At 36.3% G+C, this 25,566-nt stretch overlaps 1 protein-coding gene and 1 long non-coding RNA gene across 2 annotated transcripts in view; one reads left to right on the forward strand and one right to left on the reverse strand.

Annotated features, from left to right (window-relative positions):
• The window catches only part of LOC6649629 (protein timeless homolog), a 66,863-nt gene that overhangs the window by 31,848 nt on the left and 9,449 nt on the right, over positions 1-25,566 (reverse strand). The window contains exons 6-11 of the mRNA XM_023179634.2: positions 24,993-25,116; positions 24,361-24,527; positions 18,805-18,985; positions 16,370-16,503; positions 16,222-16,302; positions 11,332-11,432 (exon numbers count right to left, since the gene is read on the reverse strand). Of these exons, the coding sequence (XP_023035402.1) occupies positions 11,332-11,432; positions 16,222-16,302; positions 16,370-16,503; positions 18,805-18,985; positions 24,361-24,527; positions 24,993-25,116 (788 nt within the window). The remainder of the gene's footprint in view (positions 1-11,331; positions 11,433-16,221; positions 16,303-16,369; positions 16,504-18,804; positions 18,986-24,360; positions 24,528-24,992; positions 25,117-25,566) is intronic.
• On the forward strand, positions 20,775-21,930 carry LOC124459708. The gene is made up of 2 exons (XR_006953748.1): positions 20,775-21,032; positions 21,211-21,930. It is a non-coding gene; the product is annotated as an uncharacterized LOC124459708 (long non-coding RNA).

Raw genomic sequence — 25,566 nt, forward strand, 5'->3', positions numbered from 1 at the left:
GCGCAGCCCACACGTTGCAGGCCTCTTAGCGTTTAGGTTAGCAGCAACAATTTGTCATAAAGTTTTCGTTTCTCTCCGCCCCACCCCCGACCCTTCTTCCTACTTCCTCTATCCATGTGTGCCAAAAGAAGCCAAATAGCCAATGCCAGCAACTTTTTATGAGCCGTTGCCCAGTCAGTCAGTCGAGAGCCGCCAGCCTGTCCGACTCCCCCGACTCCACTACTCCCTCAATTTGATGGCCATCTTGTGGTTGTATTTAGGTCAGTTTACTTGCGGCCTGCACCGCTGCTGACCATCCAAAGGCCCAGCAGTTAACTTTCTATAAGTGCCTGTCCGTTTTCAGCAAGATTAAGTGTTTTGATAGTCATGCATAGTAGAAATAAAAATGAAATATCGATCAAATATTATATAACAATTTAGTTTATGACAGAGTCAATTTCAAGACTTGCTAATCAAAAGTTATATCGGGAATCATATGTTCTGATTTCTGTTCTTAAATTATCTTTTTTCACGCTCGAAAACTTAAATCAAAAATAAGTCTATCTTTATATCTTTGCTTCCCATTTGTAATAATCTCAGCAAAATTGGGGTGAAAGAGAAAAGAAGAATTACTTCACCACGTATACGACATATGGCACAAGATAAGTTACGTACTGTTTTAATATTTCTCAAATATCTGACAATTAATTGGACAGCCAATTAAATTCATTCTCCGCTCGACTCAACAACAAAATGTGCCTCCTTCCAATACTTTGTTGTTACTTTACTTGACGTCTCACTAGACCCTTAACCCACTTTTCATGACTCCTCGAGATGCTACCGAGTTTAAATTGCAATCTAATTAAAGTTCGTTTGTGCCAAAGCCAATCTATCAAGAAGTACACTTGGCAAACTCTTGAGTTTTCGCCTTTATTCTTTTTCATTCTTCGTTTTTATCATCAACGACCTGACACTCTGCACCCTTCTGCTTTTCTGTCTCCCTCTTTCTCTCTCTCTTTTATCAACAACACCCCAACACATTTTGAAGATGCTGCCAAATGACAGTATACACGACGATGGCTGACTGACACGCCCTCTACTTAACCTTATTTTACAAATTGACCAACACAACATATGGTGTAAATCCAACCAAATGGCCAGGCTACTAATCCTGGCAATGCCAAAAGTGAATTGTTGTAAAACTATTTTCGAGAGGAGCAATAACAACAACTGCAACACCAACAAAAACGCTCAAACGGTCAACATCAAAATAATGTGCTAGCAAATCAAATTACAAGACACGCCGCTACTAAGCCCCATCTCCATCCCCCATCTCCAGTTCTCCGGCTGGTTGGTCTTGGTGGTGACTAGGAATGGTCATAGACATAGCAGGACAAATACAAAACACAACAATTACATTAAGACACGATAAAAAGTTGTGCAACAATCTTGCTGCCCACACACACACAGAGCTCAACCACCCATTTCCACCCACATATTCTCACCACCATGGACGAACCACAGTCATTGCACAGTTTTTCAACTTTTTGTGGCTTTGTAATTGGAATACAAGGCGGCGCGTGCACACAACCGACAGCAACAGGAAATGAAAGAAATCCGAATAGTTAGAGAAAGAGAAAGACACAGGGAAAGAGACAGAGAGTGAGTGAAAGAAGGGGCGTTCAAGCGTTCTTCTTAAGCAATTCAGAAGGATTTATTTTTGGTCACAAAAGCGAAATGTTGAGCAAAATGTAGACTCAAACCAAACAACAACAATTAAAGTAATGCTGACCGACAACAAAACTCTTGACGCCATTCCATCCCCCACACCTCTCACGCTGGGCGGGATTAGATGGAAGGAATGGGTCGAGATAGATGGAGGGAAAAGACACAGAGAGAAGGACTCCAATTCCGAGATGCCCAAAATCTTAATTAAAGAACTTCCAAGTCGGTCAAGTGTCGGAGAGAGCATTCTTTTTTTTTTTCCAAGGGTTTGAGGTGGCATTTTTATTTTACCCTAACAGAACATAGACTTATTTACTTATGCCAAAAGTTTGCCACAAAGCATTAACGACAAAAATCTTCCGTATTTCTTACTTATGCGAAGTGGCTCGAAGTGTCTTGGGGGTGCATAGGGTACAGAAACTTCGACTTAAGTGAGGATATTTCCGTTTTTGGCCAGCACAGCATAAAATTCGTCTACAATAGAATCAAGTTTGGTCCAGTTCTAACTGGACTGCTCCAATTCTGGATGGGCATTGTCAAATTTAATGAAGGTTTCTTCTTTTGCTTATGACATAGCCCAGATGGCCAAGATTTAGTGTAAAAGGAACACAAAAAACCCACACACATAGTAGACAGAAAATGGGGGAGAAATGAAGAAAGGAACTCAAATGAGTTAATTCGATATTTGACACTTTTGGGCCACATTCCAGCCCATTTCTAGTACCAACTTTTGTCTTTGCCAACGGAGCGCAGTTAATAAAGTTGACCGAGGCCGGGCAGTAATTATTTGCCTGGTAAATGGCTTTCGGACGACATTTCTGGGCCATAAATGGGGCGATTTAGAAAATTATGTGAAAATAAGTTGCCGCTTTTCTTTTTGGTTGTTGTTGTTGGCCGTTGGCCGTGGGCAGTTGGGTCGTAAATAACGCCACATAATTGAACATTGGTGGACAATTTTATTTTTAAAAGAAGCAAATAAATGCAGCAACTTTTCTCTTGGTATGGACAGACAAATAATAATTAAACTTAATTGCGCTGTACATTGAAATGACAATTGTAAGAACGAAATTAAAAGAAATAATAGTTAATAATCGGTATTTGTATATGTATGTAGCAATGTTAAATTAAAATTTTCAATTTTAAATATTGCATGTACAATTTTCCATTATACATAAATAAATGCATAATACATACACATATATACACAAAATATAAATACTGTATGTAATTGTAATTTTCAATAAGCAAACCAAAAATAACGAGAAACGCAAATCAAGGAAACTTAATATTTGCATTTAATTGTACACACACACACACACAACAAAACAAACAAAGGGAAAACGGACAAATGGAATGAAGTGAAAAGCAAAAAGGAAAAAAGCCACAATAACGAAACAACTAATTGCCAAATATTTGACATACAGTTTAAAGCATTTGCCATCAAAATATATATATATATATATATGATATACATATATATCAACAAATATAAAAATATATATACAAAAATCAGATACAAAAAGCCAAAAACAATACAAAATAGGACAGAGAAACCAATAATAATAACAACAAAAAAAAAGAAAAGCAAAACTGTAGTCTAAAACAGAGCGTATAATTATTAAGCAAATACTTCTATTTACAAATCCAGCAAATATTTAGTTTTAGATAGAAATGCAAACAACAAAAAGGACGCGAAATATTTTAATTAAAATTGGGCGACAATTTCCATTTAATGCAGATGAACGCCTCGTAAAATTCATATTCAGCATTAAACGAGGGCGGCTCGAGAAGCTTGCAATGAAAAAGTGGATATTTTACATTCATATTCATCCACGATAATTGTCTTTAATTGAACTAAATGCTGACAGATAATCCTACACTGAGGATTGAAATAAAAATGTTTCTTTCTTTTACCAAAGCAATCGTAACAATTCTATTAATGTTTTTTTTTGTAATTAATGTTTTTCAACTCAAATCGACTTAAAAATTTGCAACCCGATTTAGCCAAAACGAAAAGAAGTTAGCTTGGGTTACGCCAAAGGTTTTTAAGCCTTGCAGTCTTTGGCTATAAAAGCGTTTATTTTCTGACCATTATTGATTCCAATCCGATTCGATATTCATCAGCCTGCCCTCGTTAAAAACAACCATTAAGAAAAGATATAAGAATTAAAATCAATAAATTCTGTGTGTGTTTTTGTAAATAGATTACGAAACTTAAATTTAAATATACATATATAAAATATTTGTGTGGTAGCTGTTCTAAGTTGAAACTATTTATTAGGCAGCAGTTTAATATAGATCTTAAATATATATACATATGTAATCTAGTGTTAGTATGGCAGAAAGAAATTATAGATTCGAGCAAATTGGCGAAAAGTCAAAATTTATGATGACTAATAATAGTATTTCAAATAAGAAATAAATAAATAAATATATATATATATACATATATAAATTATTATAATACTTTATTAGTAAATAGAGTGTATAATTTTATGAAAAATTTCTTGAAAAATCGAAAATGAACAAAAATTGAAATTTTAATGGCAAATGAAAATGTGAAAATAAAATTGAAAAAACAAAATATTTCATTAAAAAAACGAAAAAGAAAAGAAAACCACTTGAAGAAAACTCTCAACTTTATTGGGCAGTGGAATAATGGAAAAAACGGCATAATGGTAAATTAAATGGCATGTTGGGACAAAGGAAACTGCAATAACTGAGCAACAACAATGGCAATTGCAGGAGGCCGATGGAAGAATGTCCAATGAAAAATTTCAGTTAATATCAATTAAGTCAATTTATGCAATGAAATGACCAATAAGTATGCCTCAAATGAATGTGGAACACACTGGGCTGATAATTTTAATCGGGACAACCCATGGATATTAGAGATATTAGAGATCGAAACCGACAATGACAATAAAAGCAAACATTAAATTAGTAAGCAAAATGAACATAAATGCTAAATTATGCACCGCTATTGCCCAGGACAACAGTCAACATTTTTATTTCAAATCCAATTATGTCCCATCGAACTGCAATCAAATGATTGCGTCCAGCAACAGGAAGTCCTCACATATGTAAGTATGTATGTGTGCCTTCCTTATACATACATATGTTCGTGGTAGTGTGTTTGGTTTGGGGCGCTGTGAAAATGGCCGACAAAATGAAAGTCAATTGGTTTTTCTTGCTTGCCCTTTTGTGCCTTGCTGTATACTTTTTTTCATTCTTTCTTTTCCATTCCTACCCTGTAGCCTGAAGGCCACAACAGAGCATATTAAGATAGTCGAAACATATCAAATTTAAAAGACAAGAAGAAGACCTACAAGGGAAGTTGGACAATTATCTGTGACTTTCTTTTTTTCCCTCTATTTCCTTGTTCTAAGACTATTTTTTTTGTAAAACAAAAAACCCAAGATCAAGTTCTTATAGGGTATCTCATAATCGAGGTCCCTGGCCCAAGAATATTCTTCTTTATTACCATTCGTATACATCGTTAGTATTGGAAATGGTAGCTGATGTCGCCGCACAGGGAGCCCGTCAAGAAATTGTTGAACATTCATTTCTTTGTATGCTTTTTTTTTGTTGGCATGTTGTGCCATATTGAAACGAGGCGAATACAAACAAATTCAATAACATCAAAATTCTCAATATGGTTAAGACCAGCAGCAAGCAAAATGATTGCGTGTGTGTATGAGACATAAAAAGGTTAATGGTTAAATAATAAAAATATAAGGCAATTGTTTGTTGCTTTCCACTTAACGCAGTTTGATGGAAAAGTATTAAACTGAAATTCCTCACTAATAAGTGTCAAGAGGTTAAACATGTTGAAAATGATTGAAACAAGTTGAAGTGAAAATTTTAACAATTCTAGAAGCCAATTTGAAGAGCTTGTTGAAAAGCTCTCGGCCAGAGCCATTATCTCGGATTGACCTCCATATCAAAAACAAACCATAAGATTGGACTAAAATCAAATATCATTGAACTGGATGAAGCCGCAAAAAAGAAAGAGTCCTTCCCTGACTTTTTTTTTGCCTTCCTCTTTTTTGCATAACAAAAATGCATCCTAATGAGCCAAAGAGTGGAGAAAAAATAAAGGAAACCCAAGTAAAGCAAATTGAAATGCAAGCCAATGGAATAATTGCCTGAATAGCCATTGAACTGTTAATTTTTCTGTCAATTTTTTTACGCCAATGAAGTTGAAAATATTTGGCTGTATATGTTTTAGTATATGTATGTATGTATGTGTGCGGGTGTGTATATATGTATATTGGCACAGCTGGAGCAAAACTTTCTCTAATTGATTTCGAAGCTTCGCTGCAGCCAAATGGCGTTCCATTAGCGTCAACCAAGCTGAAAACAGAAAAGAACGGTTGGGAAAAACGCGAGTCAAACTTACGTTATTCGTTTTTTGTTTGGTGTTAAAAATATGCAGAAAAAAATAAAAGAAAATTGTGCGGTTGTTTGCGCGATTCAAGGGGAGGGTAAATAAAAAATACTCACATCCATACACACAAACACATGAACATATAGTCAACTTTAAATTGCATTCATTTTTAATGCAGCAGCACCAAAGAGCATGGACACATTACGTATACGCAACGTAGTGCACTCATGGGACACATTGCTTAATTTCTGCCGGCCGTCCCCCCCAGTGCGTGAGGAAAATCAAGCGAAAGAGGAAGTATGTATGTAGGTAGGTAGGTAACACATTCGCATTGTGACACACACACACACACACACACACAGAGGCACACTAAAGCAAATGTCAAATTGTGAACACAAAAAAAAATAAGAGAAAAAACGAATTCGCATTATGTATATGTACCCATATATGTATGTATATAGGTAGGTTGGTTGGTATTTTTTCTCGCTACATTTGCGTGAAGAGCGCCAAAGAAGCGAATGGGCGGTGTGGATGGTGGCCAGGATGATGGTAGCCTGCTATCCCGTATGGGGCGGAGCTTTGGTAACGATTTCATTTCATGGTTTTGCACTCGTTATGACTTTTGGCTCCTGTGCTTTTCGCTTTGCTTGCTTTTTATTGTCGCCCAGTTGCGGACCGGGTGTCCCCAAAGTGGGTATGCAGCATTTTATGCTTACTAGAGGCAGAGTCCCTGGCATACAAACCATGCAAACACACATCCGACGCCTCTCACATGTTTATGCTCAAGGAAGTAGACAAAATAAGATCAGAAAGATTTGATACAAAAACGAGAGTTTACAATCAAATAATCTAACTAATAAGCCATTTCAATATATTCATATTTTTGATTCTAATGAGAACTATAAAATCCTTTCTGACCCCCCTTTGCTATGCCCATGCTCACACCTTTACAGCACACATGCACATGTCTCCGTGTATATGTATTTATTTTAAATTGACGCCCAAACCACATACTATGAAATTCCCTAGTGTAGCAAGTTGCTGTTTCTTTTTTCTCTTCTTGTTTTCAATTTAAAAGTTGAATATTTTGTATACATTTATGTTTTATTTTTTTCCTTCCTTAAATTATATATATATTTTGAATGTCACTGTCAGTCAACACCAACTGTGACCACTAGAACCAAGGTGAGGGTGAGGTTGACGCTGTTGCGTGTGAACATTTCGTTAAATAGCAATGAATAGTAAAGAACTTTTTGCCAAACTCATCAATATCAAGCAATCAAATTAAAATCTGCATTAATATTTATTGCTAAATATTAGAATATTAATTTACTCTTTGTCGGTTATAAATTTTAATGCAAAACAATAATCTATGCGTTTATTTATTTAAATATAACACAAATTTCACTTGCATTTCATGCAGACATGGCTTAAATTGATGCAAATGCCTGCAAATGATATAAAGGTTTCTATAAAACACCTACAAAGGAATGAAGTTATGTTTGTGAGAGATAGCAGGGCATGTGGGCAATTTTAGACATATTTGATTAAAACTATTGTTTAAACTTAAAAGTAAAGCAAAGTGTAATTAAAATCTAAATACACTGATTAACTTGGTATAATAAGCTGATGAGAGGCTCTTAAATTGAATAAATATAATGAACAGGCAAATCAGTGTCGGACCAAGGATGCCACAAACATATCACCTAATTGAGTAAGTGTCAGCACTGGGCCATGGCAAAAAGGACTGCAAGTAAGTGTTGTGTGTGTCTGTAGAGGTAACTGTGTGTGTGTGTGTAGTGCCACCAAATGTTGGTTGGCTTTGACACCAGAAAGACCCAAAGAACCGGAGCACACAGTAAGAGTTAGAGTTGAAGACAGGGCCAGCGGCAGTCATGTCAACTTGCAAATGTACTCCAGCCATGAAAATTGTCGTCTGTCCAAGTGACTCTCTGTTCAGCTCTTGCGGATATTTTATTCCATTTTATTGTATTTTATTCTTTTTTACACCAACATGCGCACTTGTTGTTGCTGTTGTTGTTGTTGTTCTTTCTGTGTGTGTGCCTGTTCTTTTGTTTTTATTTGTGTTCATAACATAAACTTTGTATTTTTATGTGAGACGAAAAGGACGACAACAACAGTGGATGAGGTTAGCGGATGCGAATGAGGATGACGACGATGAGGACGACGCGACCAACTTGTTTGCGCTGGGAAATCAGTTAAGAACTTGGCGCTCAGACTTGGCACAACTTGAATTATATACAAACACAAATGTATATACATAGACATACAACTCAGTGTTGTCCCCGTTAACGCTCTGCATTTATTTTTTTTTTTTTTTTTTTTTGTTCGTTTTGTTTTAACACTTGAGTGGATTTCTGTGTTATTTTTGTCTGAGTCTTTGGCTTTGATTTGCACAGTGAAAAAAATAAGGGACATGGTGAGTTGGGCGATGGCTGGGCTAGTCATTTATTATGCGTGCCACAAATCGAAATCAGCAGAAGTAACTTGATTAAGATTTAACTAAATAAAAAGTAGCTCATCCCGCATGCAACTCATTTAGATTCTCTCACTCCTCGAATTCGATTAGATTTAATTTTTCCTATTATCCCTTTTCACTTATCTCCGTGGGACATGTACAGAAAGAATGTTTACCCCACACCTAAACAAATATTCTTTGTATTTTAATTACAACACAATGTGCACAACTGCAAATAACGTTTCAAAAAAAAAGGTAGCAATTCTAAACAATGTTTAATAAATAATGCAAAATGCAAATTACCTTCTGTAATGCTTTATATTCAAACATAATGCGATAATTAATAAAACATTAAGTCAGATAAAATGTAACAAATCTACCTGTAATTTGTAACAACATATTTAGCGAACAGTTTAATACTCTGTTTGTGGCAAATATTTAAAGTAACAACACAAATTGTGCAATGCTAAATAAAAAGAAAATTGATTTATTCAATTGAATTCAAACCATTTCATTATACATAGGTACATATAATCGAATTAAATTATATTCCTGTTGTCATATGTCAAACAAGACTTTTTGCCTTCAAGAGAGTATGTGGGAAAAACAAAAACAAAAAAATGACTGTTAATTAAGCAAAAACCACAGACAACAAGGGCAGAACCAACATGCAGTTTGCGGTTGTTGTTAATTAATAAAACAAAAATTAAAATGAGACTCTGACTAATTGCTTAAATGAAAGAACAAAAGGCTAACCTTAATTTACGCTTAATAAATTGCCAAAAATTTCACAAGCATTTGAAAGTGTTTCAATAACTTTTTGAGAATAATGTTTAATCAATAATTCCATGTATTTTTGTGTCCATGTAAATTATTATGCTGCTTAGTGAGTGCAAAAAGTTCATCTCTCGAGCCAACACATTCAAATTGTGTGGTTAAAAAAAATCGATAGATTTATAAACCAGCAGATAGTTTGATACAGCTCGGTACGAGAATGTGGCATGAATGGACACACACTTTTTATGCTGTGTTATGTTGCACATTGTTGCACTTGGGAAACTGTCAACTGACCATCAATCTATTTCTGGCCTGAGGGCATTAAGCCTAGTCCTTTTAAGTCCCTTTAGAATGAGACGCGGTTTTTGTCTGGCGATTAACGATGCTGCAGACTACAAAAAGAGTTTGAAACGGTTTAAGCGACGGACGGGTTTCTCTTTCATGTGCACACACAAAACGAGAATAACAAACACAACAACAACCACGTTAGGAAAGAGTCATCAGTTCAGGCGCTTGAAGGCATAGACGGAAGCCCAAACAATGAAAGGACCCCACACATCAAGCACAAATATTACAAGGATCGATTCAGTTTAAAGAACATTTAAAGTACAACATCAGAAAAAACTTTAAACATACTCATAAAGTCTATTAATTGATATATGGCCTGCTCATATCCCTGCATGCATAACTCATTCTCAAGGACCAAGTCCTTATAGAACTTTTCTTGCAGCAGGAGTCGGAAATCGTAAATTTTACCACACAAAAATCTCGATTAACTGCACGACGCTGCAAAGTTAAAAAACTTTGCCCATAGCAGGCAGCCATTTCCGCCATCCTTGTCATCCGTTTCTTGCACCGCATCCTTGCGAATATGTATTGTATTGGTTTCTTAAAAAAGTGTCAGCCAGGGATGCGTTGTTTTAAAACGCCTGTCACAACTTTTTTGCAGTTCCGCTGGCAAGGTATGCAGTTGCTGCAAACTGTGCAAAACAGATAAAGCATTTTGAAACAAAATGCATATAAAGATATATGCATATTGTTTGATATTTGAGTGGCATGTCGGAAAACTGAAAAGCCATTGGCATCGGCAAAAGATGCGACAACTGGAAATTGAAAAGTCATGTTAGAAGCCAAAAGACAATAGATCGGGTAAGTCAATAACAAAAACCAATTGTCAATGAGACGCATATCAAATGTCAAATTGCACAACAGTTGCCAATAGGCAAACTTAATGGATAATAAGGAAGAGAATAGAGGTAAGTAAGAGAAATCATAGAAAATAAGACAATTACACGTTTAATACATTTTCATTTAGAATGAAACCAACTTAAGAACAATAAGGTAGAGGTTGGTAAGAGAGAAGGGCAATGTAGAAGAAGGTTCTGTGCTTTGCCATTTTTTACTTTTAATGAAGCTCAAGAATTTCTGCTGGATAATTTGTTAAGCGCTCTTCGTCGAAAAGAAGGACGAAGAATGCCATGGCCAAAAGGCAAAAAGCCAAAAGACCCAGCAAAAAACTTAGACAATGCCAGGCGAACTGCAAGTGAAACGAGCACACACACACACACATACAGAGACCCAATAAAAGTTGCGCTATAATTTGGCTTATTTTAGCGAACGAATTTATAGAGTGGAATAGGGAATGCAAAATGGTTGGCCGGAACTGGCCGCGACTACCAGCGACTGCCAGCTTTGGCTCTATGCCGCCCCGACAGCACAAGATAAATGACACGCAGAAGCCAAGTGGCAGATTTTCATTTTTAATTAAAACAACGGTCAGTTCCGACTCCAGCCGAGTCCAGTTCACTTCAGTTTAGTTTGGTCCAAAAGACGGTGGGGCAAAAAATTAGTGTGTACCAAGGGCAAAAATGTTCTCTCTCATAATGCATAGTAATAAACAATAATTAAAATGAAGCCAACGTTGGGTGTGGCGACGGGATAACAATAAAGTCTGCATCGTGTGATGCGCTGTGGCACTTACCTGTTGTAATATTGTGCATGAAAATCTCACGCAACAACAGCAGCTCATCTTCCGGTGCAGCGGAAATTGCACCGAACACGTCGTTCTCCGGCCAGACCTCCCTGTGAGCATTGAAAAGAGAATATAAAGCATTAATGTGTATATAACTACATACATATATAGAGAGAGGTACGTATTTTAAAGTTAAACCTAACTAAAGGAAAAATTAATTATCAATCTTCAAACTATTTCTGACCCAGCATGAGATAGCTCAGCACGAAACTTAAAGTTTCTTTGATTATTTCTCCAATTATTGTCCCCAGTCATTAATTTATTTGTCTGAGAATGCCATGGCAACCTATTAACTTCAACGAATTCTTAGTAAATATACGACATTTCTAGTCAAGATAAAAAATGAAACAACAATGCCTTAACTAAATCGTAATAAATAGATGATAACGCTCATAAGTATGCTATAGATATTTGCAAACCTTGAATGTGAATGATTTACATGCAAATAAAGCATGCTGGAATTCAGACATTAATTATAAAATAAACTTAAATTTTCTACTTTCTTTCATTTTAATCAGTTGTTATTTAGTTATATCGTTTAATGAAAAACCCCAAGTCACGTTGTTTAATTAGAAGTACCTGACTTTTTGAATTCGATTCATTTTAGTCCCATTTTACTAACATCTGACATCATTTAATCCATCTTAGCGTTGCCAATTGGTAACAATGTTTCCGCTTCTATCCTGTCTATTTATGTTGTCCACAACTGCCTACATCAAACCTACAACAATGGCCACAACAACAGCCATGATGCAACAAGCAAAGCTTTTAGCTTACACAAAATAAAATCGATGCATTCAAAATTGCGTTAAATTTCTTTCCCATCTCTCACTTCCTCACTTTCACTCTGCCGCTCTGTGCGCATTTCATATTTTCACATGTTGCTATTACCCACAGAAATAATCCCTGTGTGCTAAAGTTGCCGGCAATGGTTGCGTGAATTTTCGCTGTTAATTTAATATTTGAAAGCAGCTTAAAATGCAACGTGCACAACGCTCAGCAAAGGGGGCGAGTTCCGTTCTCCAATTAGAGAGAAACTATAGTGGGAAACTGGCCCTGGCGTTGGGACTGGGAGTAGGTCATATCCGCTACAAATTTCTGGCCCTATCAGTTGCATTCAGGCAACTAGCTAGTGGTCAGAGGCGTAAACAAATTAAAGATAGCAAAAAACGATTGAATAATAAACAAACATACAGACAGTTTAGAATTTTGAAATAATTGGATTTGATTAACTAATTCGAGATCTCAGTAAGGAGAAACTAAACTAGGTAAACTGTTCTTCAATGTTCCCTTTTTACTACAGCCATGTTAAAGTGTCCCTTTTATGTTTTTAAGCATCATATTTATGCTCATTTTTCGCGTCGTGTTTGTAGACGATAGTGGGACTTTTGTCCTTTACTGTCGTGTAGCCAATAAATAGACGGCTAGACTGTCAGTCAGTAGCCATGCCTCGAAAAATTGTTACATATACTGGGGAACTTTCTGTGTACATACATTTATCAATGATTGCATTACTTTTGTGTTTCGTAATCCTGTGGGTATCATTTTGTGGAATGCGGGAGGGTCTCGTTAGTAGATACTGTCAACTAAAAACAACCACTACAACAACAAAGGCATTGTGCATTTTTGGCTCTTGTCAACATTTTCGTGTGTTCATTTAAAAGTTATGCAACATATTTTATGTGCAACTTTGCCATTGTGACACCGTTTCCTCTCTCTTCATACAAGGACAACGAGGGAACTTGCCCCAGCCAGCACAGCAGGCTGATAATTAGCGGTTTTGATAGTGTGATGTAGTGTGGTGCAGTGTGGTTTAGGGGCACACTCTGGTGGTTAATTATAAACCAAATAAAATCTTTGCTACTATAACCCATTATGTGTTATGGGCTAAACAATTTGATCAATATATAATCAAATTAAATTGTGATGGATATCATACACAAATATATGAATACATTGACGTGAAATTTAATTAATTTTCGATGATTTGTTATCGGAGTATTAAAATGAAAAATAATTGCATTTGGTGTTATGTGTTTATTGACTGCAACCAAATTGGATTAGCTAACCATTTGTAATCTCGATTTATATTTCAAAAGTTTACATTGATTTTAATTTCAAGTTCTTTCTTTTCCGATCATTTATATATAGCTGGTGTACTATAGAGAGCGTATCTTGAAATCGATTCATCGTGAGCAAACTTTTATCTTAATGAAAATAAATATTTGTTAAATTGGTTAAACAACAAGAAGAGTAGACGTCCAGCTTAAAAGCTTCAAAATGCAAAATATTCCCAGATAACAAAATCAACAAGAGTAACAACAACTTGCATTTGCTATGCTAAATAAGGGAACCAACAGCACAGACGTTTAAATAAGCTTAGTTAAGAGCCATGCTAGTGGAGTTGATCAACTGTGGTAACGCGGGCGGAGGGAAACGAAGGGGAAAAGAAGTGCAGAGGGCGGAGGTGGAGCTGGAGCTAAAGAACTTGAAGAGTGGACAAAAAGTTGCAGCTAAAGCGAAGTTTGAATAAACATTTTGCGCATTTACTTCACTTAAAAGTTAGTTTCCTTTTTTACTATTTAGTTTGTTGCCAAGCTGACATTTCTGTATGCTCTGTGCACCCATTAAGCCGGAGATGAGGAAATACGTTTCGAGTTTTCTACTCTCTCCCTTTTTTTATTCTTCCACAAAAAGCAACTGGAAAAACCATAATACTATGACTTGGCAAGTATTTAAAAATGCTGGGCACACACATAAACATGTATGCACATATACATATGCAACTCCAGTTTATTTTCAATATTTTGTTAACCCCCTCGTCCCCCTTCAAAAAAAAAACAGGTCTCAGTGGCAAACAAAAAGGAGAACAATAAAAACATGACTAACTCCATTTGCCTCGAACTCTATTTGCCCCGAAGTTGTTATACACTTTGCGAAATTTTCATTACTGACTTTATTTTCTTTTTCTACTACTGATGACAATAGAAAGTGTTAGAAAGTATTTGCCAAAGCAAGTAATATGAATGAAATTAACAACAAATTTTTCGTAAAGTGTATAAAAAAATGTAGAAAGTAAATGGAGTAAAACTCTCCGAACTTTACTAGCCAGGGCTAGCCCACACACACACATACACACACTAAAGCTCAAACACATGCCAAAAAAAAAAACGAAACGAAACAAGTTTCAGACAAAGGCCAGACAAAGTGTGAGTGGGCGTGGCAATGGGCGCAATTTTGAGTCTCTATGCATATCGCATTTTAATTTATTAGCACAAAAAGCGTCTAGACCTTTTTAAGCTGATGCTGCTGTTGCAAGGGGCAACAAGAAAATTTCATACATTTTAATGCAACAATTTTCGTTGGCAACAATTAAAATGTGCATAAATTTTAGCCAGTCTGACAATTGAAATTGCACATACTTGTTGTATGCAGCATGTCAAGGGATAGAGAGATAATTTGATCAATGGCTTTCGAGTGCTGTAAGGTATAAATTTTAAATTAAATATAAATCTAGCCACATAAGAAATGCAATTTTCCAGTGCTCCTTCAGCCAGTATAACCCTTTGATGACCAACTCAATGGTCATCATATTGAGTTTCCTTTGACACGATACGACCTCAAAGACAGACGAAGCAACAAAAAAGAGAAAGAAGCCCTTTTCTGCAGAACGAAAGACAGTTCAGGGTATGCAGCAGGTGGAAAATTTTAATGATGTTGTAATTAAATGACTTGGAAATATATGTATATATATATATATTTAAGCCATGTTTCGATTGCTAGCGACATCTGTATCTGTCGGCTTTATTTCAACATTGACGCGCAAAAGATAAATTATTTTCACGCAATTTTCCAGAACAAACAATAAACATTTCTTGGATGCGTCTTCAATGGGCTTTACATAATTGAGCGGGCAATTAAATTGATGTGAAGGCGAGGCAAGGAAAGGTAAAGGATGTGGCAAAGGAGAGCACCTCAGCCAGTCCGTTTGCCAGCCAGCCAGTCATCCATAGCCACATTCACATTCAGTGAACTCAACTCTGACCTAGGCACAGACGTACCGAAGGCTTTCACCTGAATAACTGGCAATTGTTGGCTGAAAAATTGTCAAGGACAAACAGACAGGTAGAGACAGAGAGAGAGAGAAAGAGAAAAAACAATAAGCCGAGTTCAAAAATATTCCCGCATCTCTGCTCATTACAAGACGCCCTTTCGCCTTTTCAATCTACAGGATAGTTACTGATGGGCACCTGGCCAGAACCAGAGTACAAGAGAGAGAGAAAAAGCGAACGCTGACTTAACAATAAATAAAAACTATTTAATTTAAGCACAGAGCCTTTACCCGGTGGTACCTTGTGGAAAAACCCTGGGAAAATATGAAAAAATACGAAATAAGGACAAAATAAAAATCACATAAAAGCCAGAAGAAAAAAAAAAACTCCCTTAAAAAAATAAAAGGAAAAAAATGTGGTGGACGATACGCCGTCGGCGGCTTCTCATTTTTATATAAGAGTTAATTTATTATGCGAATTGCTTTTGTACCTTTTCAGCAATAGCGACAAACGCGATGGCAAAAAAAGGACTTGGCAACGGCAATGCTGGGGTAGAAGTAAAAGCAATAGCAACTGCCACAGTCAATGTCAAGTTATTAAAAGAAGGATTTTCAAAAGGATTACGCCTGCAAGTTGTTGCTCAATTTAAAGTCAGCGCCCACGACAAAGCCATACCAAGGCAACAAGGCAAAAAGAAAAACGACCAACAAAAAAAAAGTAAAGAATAAAAATCACAACAACTACAAATATCCAGTGGACCCAAAAAGAAATTCGCCAGGACACTCACCTGGCAGCACGAAGTAAGGCAATAGCCTCTTCCAGTTTCTCCATGCGGAGCAATTTATTTATGCGAATCATGCAATCTTCTCTGTAAGCGAAAAGAAAAGTCAAAATTCATGATTATAAACTCAATTTAAAGGCAGATGTCCACTCACCGCTGATCATCGATGGACTTCTCGGCAGCGGCATCGAATGGTATGGGCTGCTCATGCTCTGGCAACTCCAGGTCAGTGGATAGCAATGCGCAAACTTCCGTAGCCAGCTCAGCCCATTTGTTAGACAATTCTTCCTGTAATTAATCAATAAACAAAATTTTAGCATATACACAGTTATGAAAAAAGGGAAATGGAATAAAATTAATTTAATTTAATCCCCAAGGATTACCTCTCTAAAATGTGCAGTAATTATAACTAAAAAGTATGCTATGCTCAAATTGAATCCCATACAAAAAATACACTAAAATTTATAGCGAAGCTGTGATACCGTAATAAAATATTGACTAAACGACTTTAAAGAATGTTTACAAAAAGAAAACTATATTTTTCGATTTAATTTTAGTTCATTAAAATTACAGAATTAAATACTTGTTTTTAAATAGACTAAAGATTGAGTTTACGTTTCCCAAACTCATAAAATGGATTTAGTTAAGAAAGACAATGATGCTAGTAATGACTAAATTTATGTCATTTGTAGTCTTTCCGCTTTAAATCAATTGGAGCTACATGCATATTATATATTATTTTAATTAAATATTTATTTAAAACTTGATGATTCGAAAATACCTTCAAAGCAAGACAAATAAATATGTACACTCTTTGTGCAAGTGAGTGGATAAATTTATAATTAATATTAAAAAAGGGCAATTATAAAAGTAATATGGGAAATGAATACATGGCATAAATAAAAATATGTAAATATGATAATATGCAATTAAATAAATGTACACGATTTCCATACTCTAGTATTGTCTGAATACGATATAAATAATTGTAGCTGTGGCTTTGTGTTCATCTTATCTGGCTTGTTAACAATGCATATTTAATTGAACAATGATCTAAATTTAAATCAATTGCATTCCTTTTTTTTTGTTTAATTGTCAGAATTCCATTAGTAAAATGTAAAAAATATTCACATTTTTTTGTTTCATTTAATGAAATAAAGCATACAAAGTCAATCCTCTAAAGAGCATTTTGTTTGTTTAACACATTACATTATTTCATCCATAACTTGTGTGTGCAAACAGTTTTTCCACGAACTATGGACGGAAATATATTTTTTCCATTCATAAATTGCAAGTAAAATAACAATAATTAAAAATATTAATGATGTTGTTGCTTCGTTTCCTCAATAATAATAAGTAGACATTTCTGATATTGTTATAATGTGTTGTTTGAAGTCTTTTTTAATTGAGAAAGAAGTTGGCCATCACACTCCAATTATTACTACAAATGCTGAATACAAATTCTGACCATTGTACATTGGTTAAAATATTAAATATGAAGGTAATTATTTGTTCATGTCATGTGTTTGTCATGTTTCCACTCCAGCTCTGTCTATGATGTTAGGTTGTGCAAATAGAACTTTGTCAAAAGTTTAATACAAAAATGGTGAAAACAAAAAAACAGAGACTCGCTAACGGCTATCAAAAGCGCAAAAAGCTGACCACAGGAATGCATAGGCGTCTGCATGGTCCTGGTCCTTCTACTGCGCTAACTATTTTTGAGGTTGGACAACTAACTGGCAAGTGTCGGTTGGCACTGGCTGTGGCCGGAAATCACGCTCAGCGGTGCGTAGCATTCATCGTGGCGTCAACGGCCAAATGCTACAAAATTTGCCAAAACAATAACAACAGCCATCAGAAAAAAAATTGTGGTTTTAACTGGAAAAAGGGAAGTAGCAAGCAACAAAGCAAAAAAATGAAACCCAATGGATGTCACAGTCAAAAAGAAACTCGAAAAAGATGAAAGTGGCGTAAAAACAACGGAAACGTGTGGACACAAACGTGGCCAGCTCCCGAACGCATAGCATACACAAGGATGTACACACATACATATGTACGTACGTATGTATGTACATATGTGTATATATGAATTGTGGAAATAATACGCTCAAACAATAGAAAATAGATAAATAAAAAGCTAAATGAAAATAAAAACCTTCACCGGCAAAAATCTCCTTCGTTATTTTGTTGGTCGTATTTTCAGTCAATTAAATTTTACAATCGAACACATAAATCTCAACCAGGCGACAATCGGGTTTTGTTTATATACCCTTGCCAGGTCTATGGTGAATTCGTTATAAGCTTTGCAACAATTCATTTAAAGCAAAATGTTTTTGAGATTTCTTCAGTGTGGCCCAAAAAAGTATGCTACAGTTTGCGCAAAAGGGTATACAAGGATTAACATACTAAAGCACTTTCTCTTTTTCCGTTTTCACATTTTTAGCTGTTTGTTTAAAAATTTTATTGGCAATTTAGAGTAAATTTTTATGACGCTCACAGCAGGCGGCGTTGTCCAGTAACCCGAAATAAAGTTATTTAATGCGGCAATTCAAACATTAAAAATTCTCAATTCTCTTAGCCTCCACTTACCTCTGTTGGCTGCACTGTCGACCGTTTATTGGACTTGGCTGCTTGCTGTTTCTTCTTGCCATTGCCAGCCCGTTTGCCGCCACCTCTTCTCTTTTCCTGAACAAGGACCGAATCCTGGCAAAAGCGCTCCATCATTTTAATGAAAACATTGGCCGTTTCAACCACATCGCGTAGAAAGACTCTGTATGTGCGTGTGTATAAGTGTGTTTGTGTGTGTGTGGGGTTAGTAAATAAAATATATTTTATAATTAAATTCTTTATTAAATGCGTATAAATTGAATTTTTTATGCTATCTATATGAAAAATGCATTTGCATGTTCAAAATTCAATTAAATGTGGCAAATGTATTATTTTTTCATCACAATACTCCACACTAGAGGGGCAAGGGAGAAAAGGGTCTATTTATGCGTTATTATTGCTGAGTGAAAATGAACAAATATTTATGGACAATCTATCCGCTTTAAATCGTGTTCAAAACATACATATGTATGTATGTATGTAGGTATGAGTATATGAATACTGAGCAGCAGACTCTGTCAAATTGCTTTTAAATTTATTGAATATCATCGAGCACATTAAAACGGGCTAATGTATCGACGCCCACTTTCCTTTCAAAGAAGGCCTTTGAGCAACTTTTTGCATGACTAACCTAACCCAGAAGTCGATTGAAGGGACGAACGGACGTCACTGACTGATGATGCGGAGGCGGCAGCCCTGGAAGCCTTACAGAAACCTCGTTGCTGTCGAAACCGATGACGCCTCCAATTAGCAAATTACCCTCAAAATGGAAAGACTTATTGACGATGAGTCAAAAAAAAAACAAAATGCCATCTTGCAGTTCGCCCACTTAACGATACCCTGTACTCAAAGGGTATGCCATAAAATTTAAAGTTAAAAAAGGACATTAACATAATATATGTAGTTTTATCATTAACCTCAATGGTATAAACACATATCAAATTGATAGCAAATCCTTTTAGTTGACTGGATTAGTCTGGATTATTAACTACACTTAGACAGTGCAATCCCATAATAATTAAACCTATAATCTAATCTACTCTTTAACTTAGTCTACAAAGGGTATTAAAATGAAAATGGCCAAAGACAAGGACAGCCATCGAAACTGCCAAAATCAGCTGCTGCGGTTCGGAGTTAACTTCCGCTTTGTTTCAAGCCAAAAAACGAAAATGTACAAAAAGTTCACCAAAAACGCCATCGTCATTGTGTACGTCAATTTGTTAAAATGATTGATTGCCATTTGAATAATGAAAATCGCGCGAGTCATAGACGAGGACAATGCAAAACCCGCAGAAGGCCAACATTTTAGGCTACAAAACAAAAGGTGGAAAAATCAGGAAATGTATAATGTATTTTCAAATACAAAATTGAAAACTATATATAAATCAAAAAGCTTCAAGTCAGCTAACTCATTCTTTCAACAAAAGGCAATATAAGTTTCACATTCATTTTTTTATCACATTTCCTATTGGCTATTGTTGAAATGCTAACCCAATGAGTGGGTCCTGGTCCTGGCAAATGGGTATTAACATCATTTCTCCCATATTTGCATATCTCTATGTGTGGCTGTGTTTTTGTGTGTGTCAAGTCGCTGAGCCGCTGAGCCGCTGCCGGCACTCTAATTGCTAGGCCTAGGGAAACTGTAACAACACATCAGAAGCAAAAAAATGGGCCAAAAAGGACGGCCGCCCAAAATTTTTGCTCCTGGCTGATGCCGCTGCACTCAAATTTATGCAAATTCATTGCGAATTTTAATGCCCTGGCTCGATGCTCTCGAAATGCGGTCAACGCCTGAGAGTCTGGCAAAATTGTGTATAGGGAAATGAATTTGTAATGAAAGTGGTTGGTTGTCAGCATATGTATACACATTCCAATTTCTACATATTGCAGAATCTCTGTATGTATATACCTCACACAGGTAATCGATGGCATAGATATCATATAGACATCGACATTTTAGCCAAATTACACAGACAAATAATTCAAAACGTTGACGTTTTGACAGGCAATAAAACAACAAAGAATGAGTAAAATACAAATAAAAACCAACAACGTTAGTCAATCGTAATGCAATGCGAAATTGAATTCCGAAAATGTAAGAAATAACTAATACCATTTGATCAGATAGTATCTAAAAGGCTAAAAAGGGAAGAAGAAAAGCATTTCTTATACTAAAGTTTGGAGTTTCGATCTTATTAGGTTGAAGAAAGGTAAGATATACTTCTTAATAAAGAAAAAAAAAAATCTACTGCTATTTAGTAACAGAAATGAACTTGAATGAAAAATAAACTATTTTAAAAGAAACAGCATTTAATGAAGTTAATGATAGAAATTATATTTTTTTGACAACTAACAACAAACTTTGCTAACTAATTGGAGTTTTTCTAGATCTTATTTCTCCAGCTGATAGCTTCCTCTGCTGACTTTGCACATGTGAGCAGCAAAAAGGAAAGGGCAACATTGGTTTGCCATCGCATTTGAATGATTAAAGGAGTTAGTCTAATAATGGAAAAGCACATAGCGGAAGTGTGGGTGATGCCATTCATTTATCCATCCATCCATCCATCCATCCTACGAGAATTTGAAATACGAGTTTAGTGTATACGTTTGATGATGATAACTCAAATGTGAAATGAATCAAGCGCAGACCGTGTCACCATCATGCGGTGGCCGCAAAGATCTCTGTGGTCGGGTCGTAGGCGTTGCAAACGAAGCGTAAAAATTGCCGGCAGATGCAAATTCTGCTGGTAGGGGAGGTTGATGCAGCTCATGCTGCTGATGTTGCTGCTGCTATCTGACCACAACGTCAAGTTACCGCAGTGGAAGAGGTGAATGGAGAAATGAGAGCATGCCTGGAGGCAGAAGATTGGCAAAGGGTTCGGTGTGTGAAGGCATGAACGAATGCTTAGAATGGGAGGCGGTTGCATAACAAATTGCATGCCACAAATCGATGGCGAATGGGGAGCCCAAACTCTTAATGATGCGCAGGTGCAAATCGTGCCACTCACACTCGCACACAGCCACACAAACACACACACACACCGATACATATACACATGTGCCCCAGACAGGACAAAGATAAATCGTTAATAAATTATTTATAATTAATTTGTATGTGCGCGGTTTTGTAACTTGACGTAGTTGTTGTTGCTTCTGCTGATGCTGTTGCTGTTAGTTGGCCATGCTTGATTTGATATTCGCGTTTACGTTGATTAAATGGCCAACAACAAGGCGCAGCGCATAGAATTAATTAGAAGTCTTGGTTGTTGGCAAGGCAAGGGGACTTTGGGTCAGCGGTTGGGCTTACATTGGGTAGACTGAGTGTTGAATAAATGATAAAATCTAATTGTGCTCTTTCCCACAAAAACACACATACATACATATACCTCCACATGCAAAGACATTAATACATATATACTTATGTATTATGACAGAATGGGCAAAAAGGAAGACGAGATGGTCTTTGGCATAAGACGTTTATAATGAAAATATTATTAATTATGACAGCACAATCACAACAACAACAAGAACTACGACAACTACAACAACTTACAACACCCACAATGAAAGATGGGCGTTGATTTTGGCAGGATGGCACCTTCATAGCACACCCAGCGGCATAAGTAGACGACAATCCCTCATTAATTATTCATGCGGCCCAACAACAACAACAAAAAAATGATACGATATATATCTCTTTCAAGTACTCGAAAATACTGATTGCAGTTCAAAAGGCAACCATATTTACGCTGATTGTTAATTAAGCAGATTAATTAAATTGTAATTGCCTAATAATAATATCAAATACCAAAATTGTTGTAAACAATTTGATTGGAATTTTCGGCTAGTTAAAGCTCATGTTCAATGCATTGAAGTCAAATTTAGTAGTGCATTCTAATTGCATTTTTAATTGGCATGACTGTGCCAATTGAATCTCTTCCAGCCAAATATACCTATGCACATACATACATATGTATATAGCATCATTCCCCATTCAGTTCAATTCTATATTTGCGCGTTTAATTAATTTAGTCCAACCTTTTTGAGAGTGACTGACAACCAGAACTGGACTGCTACATATACATACGTACATACGTCTATTCCAGCTAGTTGAGTGACGCATTGCAAGTGGCCAACAGCAACAATTTTTAGGACCGTGGACAGAAATTGAACATTTTTATTCAAAGGTGAATAAAATGATTTAACTAAATTTCGTTTCCTTTAAGACTCTTAATTTAATTTTATTATATCAAATCAAATCGAATAGATTAAATTTTATAGAATTGCTCCAATTAAGTTTTAATTGTTTCCGTTCCACAGTAAAAGTGGCAGTCATCAAACTAACAGCACGTGGTACACAACAAAAATTTGTTCAGCCATTTGGAAATTATTCAAGTGACTTTCAAGTTTTCATGCTCATGTTGAAAAGTTACAATTATCTAAATGGATTGCATAGCAACGCACTCAAGACAAAAAATAAATAAAAATGTATGTAGGTTGGTTGCTGCTCTCATTGCCAATTGAAACTAGAAAGTGACATTACTGCAACCAAAAGCTGCTGCAGACTCAGGCTAGTCAATAATTTACAGCTTAAATTGAGGCAACTTTCCTGTCCAGAATGTCGCATAAGAGCAAAAACTCCAAAATGCAAAAATTTGTCAAAGTAAATCCACACAATTTGAGATTGCAGTTTCACTTTAGAAGGGAGAATAATGCAATATTATATATATTGTTATAAGACCTTGCCAAAGGGTTGAAAGAGACAGTTTAAAAAATGCTTTAAACTGAAATGTTTTGGAAATCTAAAGCACAGTTAAAACTTCATTTATTCAAGATAGTTCGTGTCACTGTGCAGCAAGGCGAATATGTCGGTTAAGATGGCAATTAGAATGCAGCAAAGGTGCACTGCACCGAAAGACTCTTTAATATATACGGCATGCTGCATGGGATTTTTGAGTATTACCTACATGCATACCCACTTGCCGCGTTAGCAAATAGCATAATTCTTATGCCACGGCACGCAGCATCAGCAGCAGGAGCACATGCTTGTAAAATCAATTAAAGTTGTTGGCCAAAGCGCAACTAGTTCATTAAGCATTAGAACGTAGCCGACTTTTGAGCGCACCACCAATTCTCAGCACACAAGGAAACGCGTGTGTATGTGTGTGAAACAGGATATAGGAACTCACAGACTGGCAAGCGGAAGGACTAACAGACAGACATCTGTGCAAATAGACAAACAAACGCAATAGGACTTAAGACAAAAGCATGCCGTCAAGACAAACAATGCGTGATTGTCTGGTTGTAGGTAGTTTCCACTTTGGTATGCTGGTGAGGTTCACTACGATGGGGTCCTGCGGCATATTTGAACTCTCCAATCGTAATTCTATTAGACGATTGTTTGCGGATGTATTATGGTGTGTCTCTACATATACTAGTCGGAGATTGGTGAATTATTTTCGCACTGCAAATTCATTCTCAAAATAGACGTCCATTTACTTGTACCGTGGTCGATAACGGTCTACTGTTCGTACTCACTTTGTGCTGTGCGCCTCATTGTAGTTCATTAGCAAATGCAATATTGTCTCCCGATACTCCAGCACATAGCACACATTGTTTAATAACATATCAAAAAGGGCTCGAGCATTATTGTCATCCTTAAGCTTTTGCAGTCCCAGCAGGCTTTGCAGCAATTCCCGGAATGTCTTTAATTAAAAAATTTATAGGTCCTTTAGTATTGATTTGTAAGGGGTGGAATAAGAGTGAGAGAGAAAGTGTGTGTGTGTGGTTGGATTATAAATTAGTTCGTTCATATTATTGAGTTCACAACTAAATAGTAAATAATTTTAATTGCAATGACGTTGTAGAAAGTTATTTGAAGATGAAATTAAATTTACAGAGAGAGCATGTGATCTTTTAAATTGGCATATAGGAAACATGTAAATGGCATGTGAATGCGGAAGCACTTGCATCACTCTGGACCCGTTTCAACATAGAGTTAGCTTAAGTTTACGCTTAATCCAAAAGCAAACGTCGAGCGGAGAGCATAGTGCACCCGAAAGTGCACTTACAGTGCCAAAGCAAACAACAACAGACTCACACATGGTCTTTATAAGTGTTGTGTGTGTGTGTGTGTGTGTTTGTGTTGAGCTTAGGTTGCAGTTACTTACCAAAAGGGCCACATGCAGTCGTTTGGCCCAAAGACGCGCCTGCTTCTTGTCGGTCACAATCATGTCCATGTCATGTTGCATGCGCGTTAATACCCAGTGGAAGCATTGCACGCTCAACGATTCACTGCGAATGAAATGGAAAAACACACATGAAAAGCTAAATGAAGAAAACTACACAAATATGTACATGCAAGTGTAAAAGTAAAGTTTTCAAGTTCCATAATGTATACAGGTATTAGTAGTTGGCATTAAAAAAAACTTCAAAGTGCAAGAGGCGGCAAAACAGGTAAGCTTCTAGTGCATTAGAGCACTGGGAAAAACTCATTAACAAAATTAATTTTTAAGTTCTACTAGAATTGAGAGGCATCTTAACTAAGTTGCTCATTTAACCAAGCAGAAGGAGGGGTGGCTGCCTGTTGGCATTGACAAACCGCATTTGGCCACCATTTTTCCCCGGCATCTTGGCAAAATTAGCAACGCAATGTTGCAAAAAGTTTTCGAAATTGCCGGTCGCTCTTGGACGTTTGAAAAGGCATTAAAATCAAATTAATTACATTTATGTGGCAGCATGAAA

The sequence above is a fragment of the Drosophila willistoni genome, chromosome 3R (assembly GCF_018902025.1).
Source record: "Drosophila willistoni isolate 14030-0811.24 chromosome 3R, UCI_dwil_1.1, whole genome shotgun sequence".
Taxonomy (NCBI): Eukaryota; Metazoa; Arthropoda; class Insecta; order Diptera; family Drosophilidae; genus Drosophila; species Drosophila willistoni.